Genomic DNA, 13,802 nt, shown 5'->3' with positions numbered 1-13,802 from the left:
TTTACCTCAGTATTTGTAAGCCAAAACCAGGAGTGGGTGATAAATACAGAAGTGGTGACGTGTTTCTATTAGGCCATGTGCACACTGTTCAGTATTTGGTCAGTATTTTACCTCAGTATCTGTAAGCCAAAACCAGGAGTGGGTGATAAATACAGAAGTGGTGACGTGTTTCTATTAGGCCATGTGCACACTGTTCAGTATTTGGTCAGTATTTTACCTCAGTATTTGTAAGCCAAAACCAGGAGTGGGTGATAAATACAGAAGTGGTGACGTGTTTCTATTAGGCCATGTGCACACTGTTCAGTATTTGGTCAGTATTTTACCTCAGTATTTGTAAGCCAAAACCAGGAGTGGGTAATAAATACAGAAGAGGTGACGTGTTTCTATTAGGCCACGTGCACAGTATTTGGTCAGTATTTTACCTCAGGATCTGTAAGCCAAAACCAGGAGTCGGTGATAAATACAGAAGTGGTGACGTGTTTCTATTAGGCCACGTGCACAATGTTCAGTATTTGGTCAGTATTTTACCTCAGTATTTGTAAGCCAAAACCAGGAGTGGGTGATAAATACAGAAGTGGTGACATGTTTCTATTAGGCCACGTGCACAGTATTTGGTCAGTATTTTACCTCAGTATCTGTAAGCCAAAACCAGGAGTCGGTGATAAATACAGAAGTGGTGACGTGTTTCTATTAGGCCACGTGCACAATGTTCAGTATTTGGTCAGTATTTTACCTCAGTATTTGTAAGCCAAAACCAGGAGTGGGTAATAAATACAGAAGAGGTGACGTGTTTCTATTAGGCCACGTGCACAGTATTTGGTCAGTATTTTACCTCAGGATCTGTAAGCCAAAACCAGGAGTCGGTGATAAATACAGAAGTGGTGACGTGTTTCTATTAGGCCACGTGCACAATGTTCAGTATTTGGTCAGTATTTTACCTCAGTATTTGTAAGCCAAAACCAGGAGTGGGTGATAAATACAGAAGTGGTGACATGTTTCTATTAGGCCACGTGCACAGTATTTGGTCAGTATTTTACCTCAGTATCTGTAAGCCAAAACCAGGAGTCGGTGATAAATACAGAAGTGGTGACGTGTTTCTATTAGGCCATGTGCACACATTCAGTATTTGGTCAGTATTTTACCGTACCTCAGTATTTGTAAGCCAAAACCAGGAGTGGGTGATAAATACAGAAGTGGTGACGTGTTTCTATTAGGCCATGTGCACGCTGTTCAGTATTTGGTCAGTATTTTACCTCAGTATTTGTAAGCCAAAACCAGGAGTGGGTGATAAATACAGAAGTGGTGACATGTTTCTATTAGGCCACGTGCACAATATTTGGTCAGTATTTTACCTCAGTATCTGTAAGCCAAAACCAGGAGTGGGTGATAAATACAGAAGTGGTGACGTGTTTCTATTAAGCCATGTGCACACGTTCAGTATTTGGTCAGTATTTTACCTCAGTATCTGTAAGCCAAAACCAGGAGTGGGTGATAAATACAGAAGTGGTGACATGTTTCTATTAGGCCATGTGCACACTGTTCAGTATTTGGTCAGTATTTTACCTCAGTATTTGTAAGCCAAAACCAGGAGTGGGTAATAAATACATAAGAGGTGACGTGTTTATATTAGGCCACGTGCACAGTATTTGGTCAGTATTTTACCTCAGGATCTGTAAGCCAAAACCAGGAGTCGGTGATAAATACAGAAGTGGTGACGTGTTTCTATTAGGCCATGTGCACACGTTCAGTATTTGGTCAGTATTTTACCGTACCTCAGTATTTGTAAGCCAAAACCAGGAGTGGGTGATAAATACAGAAGTGGTGACGTGTTTCTATTAGGCCATGTGCACACTGTTCAGTATTTGGTCAGTATTTTACCTCAGTATTTGTAAGCCAAAACCAGGAGTGGGTGATAAATACAGAAGTGGTGACGTGTTTCTATTAGGCCATGTGCACACGTTCAGTATTTGGTCAGTATTTTACCGTACCTCAGTATTTGTAAGCCAAAACCAGGAGTGGGTGATAAATACAGAAGTGGTGACGTGTTTCTATTAGGCCATGTGCACACATTCAGTATTTGGTCAGTATTTTACCGTACCTCAGTATTTGTAAGCCAAAACCAGGAGTGGGTGATAAATACAGAAGTGGTGACGTGTTTCTATTAGGCCATGTGCACACTGTTCAGTATTTGGTCAGTATTTTACCTCAGTATTTGTAAGCCAAAACCAGGAGTGGGTGATAAATACAGAAGTGGTGACGTGTTTCTATTAAGCCATGTGCACACTGTTCAGTATTTGGTCAGTATTTTACCTCAGGATCTGTAAGCCAAAACCAGGAGTGGGTGATAAATACAGAAGTGGTGACGTGTTTCTATTAGGCCATGTGCACACTGTTCAGTATTTGGTCAGTATTTTACCTCAGTATTTGTAAGCCAAAACCAGGAGTGGGTGATAAATACAGAAGTGGTGACGTGTTTCTATTAAGCCATGTGCACACTGTTCAGTATTTGGTCAGTATTTTACCTCAGGATCTGTAAGCCAAAACCAGGAGTGGGTGATAAATACAGAAGTGGTGACGTGTTTCTATTATACTTTTCCTCCGATTGCTCCACTCCTGGTTTTGGATTATAAATATGGACGTAAAATACTAACCAGTAAAAAAAAGCATATCAATTTTTGGAGAGAAAATTTTTTTTGCAGAGTTTTGCTGTGGCTTTTGACACTTTTGTAAGTGTTTTTGACTTTAACCCCTTCATGACCTGAGCTTTTTTCGGGTTTTGCGTTTTCGTTTTTTGCTCCCCTTCTTTCCAGAGCCATAACCTTTTTATTTTTCCATCAAAGTGGCTATGATTAAGGCTTAATTGCTGAAACACGTTGGTCATATTTCTGCCTCTTGTGTTACCCACATTGTTTTTTCATGTTTTTAAAAAGCAAATAAAAAACTGTATTGAATACATCAGTGGATTGTTTTATCGCTGGAGCACATCTCTTCTCTTTTTCTGCTGATTGCTGACGCCCTGGACTGGGGAGACTCCATGCAGAGGACTTCCACTATAACAGACCAGCATGCTGTGGTGAGCTGACTTTCCTTTTCCCCTACCCTATCTTTTGACTTATTTTTTGTGGTACGAGTTGTACTTTTGAACGTCATAATTGGTTTTAGCATGTCGTGTACTCGAAAACGGGAAAAAAATTCCAAGAGAAGTGAAATTGCAAAAAAAAGTGCAATACCACACTTGTTTGGCTTTTTTGCTAGGTTCACTAAATGCTACAACTGACCTGCCATTATGATTCTCCAGGTCATTACGAGTTCATAGACACCAAACATGTCTAGGTTCTATTTTATCTAAGTGGTGAAAAAAAATTCCAAAGTTTGCTTAAAACAAAAATTAAAAAAAAATTGCGCCATTTTCCAATACCCGTCTCCAACTCGGGTTGGGTGAGGGATTATTTTTTGCACGCCAAGCTGACATTTTTAATGACACCACTTTTGTGAAGATACGTTCTTTTGATTGCACGTTATTGCATTTTAATGCAATGACGCGGAAACCAAAAAAAGTACCGTATTTTTCCGACCATAAGACGCACTTTTTTCCCCAAAAATTTGGGGGAAAGCGGGGGGTGCGTCTTATGGTCGCAATATACTAACCTCCGGGGCTCTGCGGTGCGGTGGTGGCAGCAGGAGGGGCTCTGCGGTAAGGTGGTGGTGGGGGGCTGTGCTCCGGTGCAGGGGCGGCGGCTCCGCCGGCATTTCCTCGAAGCCCGGAGGCCCCCGCACATCCCTTGCTGGCCGTCGCCATGTTGCGGTGGCCTCCGGGAACAAGGACGCCGGGAAGATGGCCGCCAGTCCGGGGACGGCGCATATGCAGGTTCAGATCTCGTCCCGAGATCTCGGGGGACGAGCACACCTGAGCACAGCCCGTCGCCACCCTTACCCCGCAGAGCCCTCCTGCCCCAGCACAGCTGCCCCAGCCCCAGCACAGCTGCCCCAGCACAGCCCACCTGCCCCAGGCCCAGCACAGCTGCCCCTGCCCCAGCGCAGCTGCCCCAGCACAACCAACCTGCCCCAGCACAGCCGCCACAGCACGAGCCTGGACCACTGAATGACCCCTGTGACTACTCCTCCACCTGTGCCGGATTCCTTCCCAGGTAAGCTGATTCGGACTGTAAGACGGACCCCCATTTGACACATTATTTTTTTCCCTATTTTCCTTCTGAAAATTGGGGTGCGTCTTATGGTCTGGTGCGTCTTATAGTCCGAAAAATACGGTAATTCTGGCGTTTTGATTTTTTTTCTCGCTACACCGTTTAGCAATCAGGTTAATCCTTTTTTTATTGATCGGCCGATTATGAACACGGCAATACCAAATATGTGCATGTTTGATTTTTTTTTTTTATTGTTTTATTTTGAATGGGGCGAAAGGGGGGTGATTTAAACTTTATTTTTTTTTATATTTTTAAAACTATTTTTCTTTAAGTTTTGGCATGCTTCAATAGCCTCCATGGGAGGCTAGAACCTGCCACAAATTGATCGGCTCTGCTACATAGAGGCAATGCTCAGATCACCTCTATGTAGCAGAATTACTTCATTGCTATGAGCGCAGACAAGGACCACAGGGTGGGGCTTATAGCAATCCGGCATCAACAACCATAGAGGTCTCCAGGAGACGTTTGATTGTTATGCCGACGACCCACCGATCACGTGACGGGGGTCAGCGGTGCGCGTATTTCCAGCCCGATGGCCGGAAGCGCTCGTTAAATGCTGCTGTCAGAGTTTGACAGCGGCATTTAACTAGTTAATAAAATTATTTTTTTCTCTCATCGAGAGTTGTTAGAAACAAACCCCAGCAATGTCCGGTTTATCTATGTATTTTGTATCCCCCTAATTATCTTTGCACTATGCACTTTACTTATTACTCTATCTATTCGGTATTACTATTGGGATTCATCACTCTTAGGCCGGGATCACACATGCAAGAAACACGGCCGAGTCTCGCATGTTAATACCCGGCACTGCCGCCTGCACTCGGATTGGAGCGTGCGGAAGCATAGCAATACATGCAGCCGCACGCTCCGATCCGAGTGCAGGTGGCAGTGCCGAGTATTAACATGCGAGACTCGGCCATGTTTCTCGCATGTGTGATCCCGGCCTCATTAAGTTTATTGGAGAGGTATTTATACTATTTGATGTGATTAATTTTTTTTTGTTGCATATCCCTGGACTCTAAATTCAACAACTTGTCCAGTGTTTGCTTTTTCCAATTCTTTATGGTCTGTTTTCATCTCCAATTACTTTTTATGTTTTTTAATTGTTTGATTCAATAAAATTATTTAATTATTTTTGCAATCTACCGTATGTTATGAGGACCTCTTTGTTCTACATATATTTACATTTGACTGTGGACCAAACCCTTTGTTATTGGTGGATTTGGCTGACAGTCTAAGGCAGTGGTCCCCAACCTTTCTGACCATAAGAGCCACATCCAGGTCTGAGAGAGGGTCGCGAGCCACATCTGACTCCCTCACATTAGTGGCAACCAAAGCCCCTATTATGGGTATAATGACATCCGAAGCTTTTCCACAGAAGCAGTATACAGTATCCAAGGGTTCCTACAATCCCCTCTTCAGTATTCTTCCATCAAGCACTCCCATCATACTGTCATATCCAGCTTCAAACACCTCCTCTGACAGGTAGTATCATCCTGTCTTCAGCACCCCTAAGACCAGTATATGTGCAGATCTACTGTGCTCTTCATAGCTCTTTTCTAGATGCGCTCTTCATAGCTCTTTTCTAGACCTGGAGCTAACGCACCAAGCTAGCAGACGGCCGTGAGCCACAATTCATGAGATAGCGAGCCACGTGTATTTTCTTGAAGCCAAGAAAATACTCGTACAAATTTGCCACTTGTCAATATATCCAAAAATGGTGTTGCCCATGGTCTATTTGTGTGGATCCAGCACTAGTGATTGTGTAAATAAATTCTAAAGCGCCCCATACACATTAGATATCTGTTGGCCAATTGTTCGGCTGGCAGTTATCTCTGTCATCTCTCCCGTACACTGGAGTGCTTACTTGGATGAGCACTCCTGTGTTCTCTATGAAAGACGCTGCTAGACATGTGTGGTGGCAGCTTCTCAGAAAAAAAATGATTGGCAGTCCAAAAATCGGACACACCAGATCCTTAAAGGGAATCTGTCACCCCTTTTTTCAAATATGAGCTGCTGGCACCGACATCAGGGGCTTATCTACAGCATTCTGTAGGGGGGGGGGCAGAGTGACTGCGCACTGCAGTATTCTGATCTGGCCTCAACAGGGCAGAGCAGTGCGCCTGCGTCAGAGCCATGACAGGAAGGAAAGAAGAGGATGGCATCATATGAAGTGAGATTAAGTTTCAGAAAACCCCTGTCTTTTGACTGCAGATTTAAAGAGAGCTTGTTTTACCCACTCTCCCCAGGTCCAGCGCTAAGTCTCTTCCACTGCTCCAAGTGTCTGTAAGGGTGCGTGCACACAGTGCGGATTCACCTGCGGATTTTTCCGCGTGGATTTGCAGGTAAAACCGCAGGTAAAGTGACCTGCGGTTTTCCTGCGCATTTGCCAACGGTTTTCCCCTGCGGTTTGACACCTGGACAATGGAACAGGTGTCAAACTGCTGCGGAATCCGCAGAAAGAATTGACATGTTGCGGATTTAAAACCGCAGCAAATCCGCAGCATGTGCACTGTGGTTTTGAAAACCCATTGAAATGCATTGTACTGTACAATGCCAGCGAATCTGCAGCGGATCCACAGAGGCAAATCCGCTGCGGATCCGCAGCAAAATCCGCACTGTGCGCACACACCCTTAAGGGCCTGTCACACTAAGCGATATCGCTAGCAATAACGCTATAACGTCACTGATTTTGTGACGTTATAGCGATATTGCTAGCGATATCGCTATGTCTGATACTTACCTCCGACAGGCTCCCCCGCTGATTATCGTTGATCGCACAAGAACGTCCTGGACCGTTTCTCGTCGGGCGCTTCCTGCTGGGCTTCCTGTAGCGCCGACGAGCGACGCGTGGACGCGGGTGGGAGGACGTCAGGATCGCCTCGTCTGACAGGTAAGTAGCGACCCCCGACCCCTGCTATGTCGCTGGTGAGATCTGCCTGTGTGGCAGCTCACTAGCGACCATTTAGCGATGCACCAGCGATCCTGACCGCGTCATATCGCTGGTCGGGATCGCTGGTGCATCGCTAAGTGTGACAGTACCTTTATAGTCTGCAGTGCTGACGACAAGTCGACAGTGATGCAGCCAATAAGTGACCTCATGCTATCGACGTGAAGTCAGCAATGCAGACTACAACAGACACTGGAAGCAACGGTGGAGACCCAGGTGGAAACCCATCGCAGGACCCTGGGAGGGTGAGTAAATTACGGTTTGTTTGTTTTAAAACAAACTGCAGGTGAAGGACAGCGAATTTCTAAAACCAGAATAACCCCTTTTAATTTGTTGCAATTAGAGTTGTTCGCAGATAGAATAGGAATGTGGAGCCAGGTGAAGGGACCACGGGGTGTCACCCATAGTCTGCGCTCCATATTGCACCTCCGTATACACACAGTTGTCATTTGTGTGAAGCCAAATAGCAACATCATATCGTATAAACTAGGCCCAGAATAGTCACAGTCCTGAGAGACTAAAGGAATGTGTACAGGTAAAAAGTGAAGGAACCAATTAACAAGATATTTATACAAATCCTTCTCTAGTAAGCCTGGAGCCCGAGGTAGAATCTGGCAGCTAGACTGTCTGGCTCCAGAGATGTATTGCTAGCATGAATCTCCTGTACCTGCACACATGTGCGTTACATATGTGTATAACTATAACCATATGTACGGACACTCACACACTAAACAGTTTGATTTCCCTTTAAGAAAAAAAAACTTACTTCAAGCAAAATTCTATTTATATGCAGGCGAGCTGTGTAATCAATGGAGTCTCGGACGTTAATCTATAGCAGCTGCTCTCAGAGACGGGCTGGCTCTGTGAAACCTCACACACCATAACACAAGCCAGGCCTGGACCCTGATAATGTCCACAAAGCAACCAGAATTCAACTTCTCATTCCCTTGGCTTCTTGTCAAGTTTATTTCTCTAAGGCCTCATTCACACATCAGTATTTTTGCATCAGTGTTTGTATGCCAAAACCAGGACTGTCTTCAAAACACCGAACATGTGTCAATCTTTCAATTATAATTTCTCTCTGCAAGTTCCACTCCTGGCTTTGGCATACAAACACCGATGGAAAAATACTGATGTGTGAATGAGGCCTAAGGTGAATTTTGCTTTGAGTCAGATATCATATTAGTACTACTTGGTTTTGGCTCTGTTTCTAATCCTAAAAAATGCAATTTTGGTTACAAAGTAATAGAAAATGTGACTGACCAATATATTGACTTCTAAGGTCTATTAATAAGCCATACATACACACAATGGAGAAAATCTATGTATTTCACGGTGTACGCTGGAGACATGGAAACATATGACTGTAATTAATTATTGCAACTCTATACAAGATCTATTCATTCAAATCGGTACATGGGATTCATCCTTAGGAAGCCATTCCAAAATGCCATAATACAGAAATGAAAGCCTAAGGCTACTTTCACACTTGCTTTTTTTTGCAGCGCGTTTTTCCCGCAAAAAAAACGCATTGAAAAAACGCATACAAATGCTGCGTTTTTTTCAAGCATTTTTATGAGCATGCATGAAAAAAACGCGTTTTTATGCGTTTGTATGCGTTTTTACCGCGTTTGCGTTTTTTTCCAACATTAGGTGGCCCCTCACACTAACCCAAACCATGACTTTACTAACCCTAACCCTGACCCTAACCCTTAACCAAACCATACTAACCCTAACCCTTAACCAAACCCTAACCCTAAACCCTAGCTAACCCTAACCCCCCTTAACTAACCCTAACTCTAACCCAAACCCCTAAATTCCATTGTCTAACTAATGGTAAAAAAAAAACGCATGCGCAAAAAAACGCATACATAAGCATGCCAGTGCGCACATATGCGCACCCATAGACTTATAATGGGTGTCTTGCTGTAAAAAAACGCTTTGCGCGTGCATGCGTTTTTTTGAGGCAAGTCGGACGCCCAAAAAATGCAACAGGATGCACTTTGTGCGCCCAAGCGCATGCCGCAAAAAAACGCATGCGCGGAAAAACGCATACAAACGCATGTGTATGCGCACATAAGCGCATCCCATGCAAAATATAGGGAAAAAAACGCATGCGTTTTTTAGCGCTAAAATCCAGCGCAAAAAAACGCAAGTGTGAAACCAGCCTAACATGCTCAAATACATCATTAAAGGAACCTGTCACCTCATTTTTGGGCTATGAGCTGTGGCCACAGCCATCAGGGGCTTATCTACAGCATTCTGAATGCTGTAGATAAGCCCCCCCCACCTGGATGTAACCTGAAAGAAAAACAAGTTAGATTATACTCACCGGGGGTGCGATGGGTGTCGCCGTCCGGTCTGGCACCTCCTATCTTCTAGCGATGTCGTCCTCCTTCTTGCTTCTGTCGTGGCTCCTGCGCAGGAGTACTTTGTCTGCCTTGTTGAGGGCAGAGTAAAGTACTGCAGTGTGCAGGCGCCGGGAAAGGTAAGTGTGGTCCAGCGCCTGCACAATGCAGTACTTTACTCTGCCCTCGATAGGGCAGAGTAAGTGCGCCTGAGCAGGAGCCGCGGCAGAAGAAGGAGGACGTCACCGCTATAAGATGGGAGGCGCCGTACCGGACTGCGACACCCACCGGACCGGATGCCCGGGGTGAGTATAATCTAACTCGTTTTTCTTCTCTTTCAGGTTATATCGGGGGCTTATCTACAGCATTACAGAATGCTGTAGATAAGCCCCTGATGGTGTTGGCCGCATCTTATAGGCAAAAAATAGGTGACAGATTCCCTTTAAAGATGTAGGTCCCAAGGCACCATATTATGGCATCACGTTGTGGCCTGACCTTTATCTTGTTATATGGGCATTCTGTGAATCTAAATAACTAGCCACATCAACACCAACACCATGAAGATTAGTGATGACATTTCTTGCCCTTAGGAGAGGCAGGTGAGTAATTAATAGGTGCAGGAGTTGCAATTGTACCAATGCCCCAGAATTCTAAGGGGTCCAAAAAGTCCCTTTGGACCATATGAACAGACCAATACTATTAAGACTTGCAATAATTGGGGGCCCTGTTGGAGTTTTTGAATTGAGGCTCTTGAGCTTCAAGTTGCGCAACTGAGGACAGGTGGTCGCTTATCTCCACTGGACGACCTCAAAAGGGTAGGGACTAAACGGTGAGCCGTGTCACACAACCAAAAACATCTTTGTAACTTGTCTGCCGCGCGACTACTTTTTGAGCTGCAATTTTGCTGTCAAAACAGCCAAATTGGACTTAAGTCGCATGCGACTTGTATTGAAGTCTTTGGCAAGTGAGTTGCATGTGACTTGCAACTAGGGACAGAAAATCCAACACATTTGGAAAAAATGCGACCGTGTTGCAGCAGGTTGCAAAGCAACAGCAAAGGAAGTCATTCCATGCAATGCAATACTGATTTCACTGTTGCATGTACCCTACATGACAATAACTTTGCTGATGTATTTTCCTCTTCTGCATTCAAAAATGCAATTACATCAGTTCTCATAGTGCAGCCAAGGTCGAGCTGTAGCAACAACAAAAAAAGCAAGTAGGTCATTCAATATTCAGTCCAAAAAAGTGCAAAATGGCAAAATAAAGAGTAAAATCTTGCAAAACCCACTTAAAAGAAAAGAACTTGTCCAACAACTGTGGACCACAAAGATCGCTACTGCAGAACAGATATATATATATATATATATATATACACACACACACATAAACACACACCCCTACTACAAATAGGCCTCGAAGTGGATGAAATATGAACATACAAATCAATGTTCATATATGGACTAAAGGCTCCCAAACATCGGTGGTATTGCCTGAAAGTCAAATTTGTGTGAGGGCCTCCCGACTCTCCCCAAGAGCTCCCATAGAGAAAAGGGGAAGTCAGTTAAGACAGCTGTCGTCCAACCAATCTCTTGGCCAAGAGCCATCTAAACTCCACCACTGTAGCGGTAGTCACCAGGATCTGTAATTCTAGAACAGCTCGCCTTAGAAAGTTTGCTTACACTGCCTAAGGGCTTGTTCTACTGATATATCCCATGGGAACATACCCTTAGCCCAACCTCCCACAATGGAAAATTGTTTTCCGTTTTTTTTTTCCACTGCATTTTTTATGATTTTTTTTCCTGTTGGTGCAGACTTGGCACTTTTTTGGTCACTTTTTGAACGGAGAAACATACGGATTCTGCATTAAGCATACGGGGAAAAAAAAAAAAACAAACCAAAAAAAGTTCAACAGCATCTGTAAACGAACGGTGAGGATGAGTTTCCATGAAATCACATCTAGTTCTCTTGAACTGTTAAATGCAGAAGATCCCGCCGCCTTAAAAAAAAAAAAGTACAGTATTCTCACCACATGAGGACATGGCTTGAGGCAAGGTTTACATCTGTGCGATATTTTCTGTTTTATCGCAGGAGCATGAGAACTGAATCCCAACGGAGCACCACGGACCCAAGTGATGGGGTCTGTCAATTCATTGGGAAAATAGCATTGCATGCAATGGAGGTTTCAGCCCAGCATCAAAAACTGTATATGTGATCCATATAAACAGAACATAAAGTATATAACATAACTATAATAACTTGGATTTGATTTTACAAGAGACCTACCTACCATTTTGGGAACTGTCGCCACTGAAATGTAAATACTATGAAGTATGGACGGCATAATTTGGCTCATAGACAACAGCCAAAAAAGGATCGACCTGCACTACTGTATATAGATGACAGACCTCCCGCTAGACTGTATATGCTGCGTACACTTTACTGTTACATAAACAGAACACCAAGAAGAGACATAATATTTATAGAACTGCGCACGGACTAGTACTAACATCCAATATATACACATATGATACATACAGCCATCGCTCACCATCACCACATGCCATCAGATCATCGTCCATTCAGCAACAATTTGGAGTCAGCACAGATAACATCAGACATGTTGTCCTAGATGTAGAACCGCTACAGGATTGCTTGTCGAATTATGCCATATAATAAGATACATTGATGTGATGGGATCCTCACAAATGTACATAGACCATGCCGGACCAGACTTTTTAAGCATCTCACATTCTAGTCTTCGATCATGACGCAATCAAGAATCCAAGATTATCTCTCATCCTCCACCATGGGTTCAGCGCCACAACATCACATGTATGTATGTGCGAGGTGGGCATTAGCACTTTCACCACTTACCGGCCAAAGACCTGGGTCATCTAAACAACCCATATCACACATAGCGTCGTGATGACATCACCAAGGACACGCTACAAGCTAGGACATCATGCAACTACAACGGTGAGAGAACCCATTTACGGTACAACCAGAACCGATCTCCTGAAGACATCGAAGAGCAATAAAGATTTATGAATTATCACCGTTAGCTTTTCCTGCTGGAAGGAAAGCGTTAAAAGAAGATTATAATAAGGTCTTCCACTCTGAATAAGTGCTCTCCCCATCATCTGGGCTCATTTTGAACACTATAATTCCCATAGCACACGGCTTAGAGGACACAGTAACTCCAACCTACAAGTGAGAATGAAACAATAAAGAATAAGATACTTACACTGGAATGATCCTGGGATTCCCACCATCTTATATATCCTCTACAGGAAGACAATATACTGTCAGTGCCCTCCTGCAACTGCTCCTTCCTTACCACACAAGAGGTTACAGGGCCTCTGCTGGAGGAGCCTGGAGGGCTGGAGGATAGGGGGCTGGGAGGAAGACAAGAAAAAGGGGGCAGGGAAACAATCCTCCTTCCCTGTTTCTGGGGTGGACCTTCCACTCTACAGGAAACACCTCCCTCCCATAGCACATAGCATTACATGTCCACATAGCTGAGCTGTTCTAGTTAGGGACAAAACAAGCAAAGAAGTTCATCTCATATTAGGCTGATGTGCACTGATATAAAGCTATATACATACCGTCTATAGGCTAGCATCCTGGAAATTCTCACTTTACAGAATTATTTCACAGAGATATGAAGATCTCATTTCTTTACAATTTTTTATAGCATTTTATTATCTGGCATATTTAATCCTGTATGGGTATGTTCCACATAGAGAAAATGCATCAAATTGTTTTGTGTGAAAAATCTGCGTATTATAGCAACTGCTTTATCAATGAGATTTCAAGAAATGTACAAATTGCATTTTAAGTTCCCGCGATGAGTTTTTGGTAAGCTTTTAAGCATGCAATGGTGCAAAAAAATGCAGCTTCTTAGGCTATGTGCACACGTAGTTTTTTGGGAGTGCGGATTTTGTAGAGAAAACCGCAGGTAAATCCGCAGGACTTTTTCTGCGGTTTTGCCCTGCGGTTTTACACCTCATAATGGATGAGCTGTAAAACTGCAGCGTTTCTGCACCAAACAATTGACATGCTGCGGATTGTAAACCGCAGCAAAACCGCCTGAAAAATCCGCAGCATATGCATAGCTTTTTTCATTTCCATAGGAAATAAAGGTACTGTACAACGCAGCAGAATCTGCTGCGGACCCGCAGGTGCAGAAACGCTGCGGAACCGCAGCAGAATCCGCACCGTGTGCACATACCCTAAGGGTATGTGCACACCTTAAGTATTTGAAAAATAAATTTTTGCACCTTTTCTGCATCTCTT

The 13,802-nt window shown here is 43.8% G+C and overlaps 1 protein-coding gene across 2 annotated transcripts in view; it reads right to left on the bottom strand.

Annotated features, from left to right (window-relative positions):
• Positions 1-12,900, bottom strand: part of CBFA2T2 (CBFA2/RUNX1 partner transcriptional co-repressor 2) — a 48,740-nt gene extending 35,840 nt beyond the window's left edge. The window contains exon 1 of one of the 2 annotated variants that reach the window (XM_073555387.1): positions 12,751-12,900. In XM_073555387.1, coding sequence (XP_073411488.1) covers positions 12,751-12,778 — 28 coding nt within the window. In that variant the 5' untranslated portion in view covers positions 12,779-12,900. The remainder of the gene's footprint in view (positions 1-12,750) is intronic. The other variant, XM_073555391.1, reaches the window with a different exon arrangement.
• Positions 12,901-13,802: the final 902 nt, after the last annotated feature.

The sequence above is a fragment of the Dendrobates tinctorius genome, unplaced genomic scaffold, assembly GCF_039654945.1.
Source record: "Dendrobates tinctorius isolate UK_male_01 unplaced genomic scaffold, ASM3965494v1 ptg000223l, whole genome shotgun sequence".
Classification (NCBI taxonomy): Eukaryota; Metazoa; Chordata; class Amphibia; order Anura; family Dendrobatidae; genus Dendrobates; species Dendrobates tinctorius.
The sequence above is the reverse complement of the archived record's forward strand: the minus strand, read 5'-3'. Positions and strand labels throughout refer to the sequence as shown.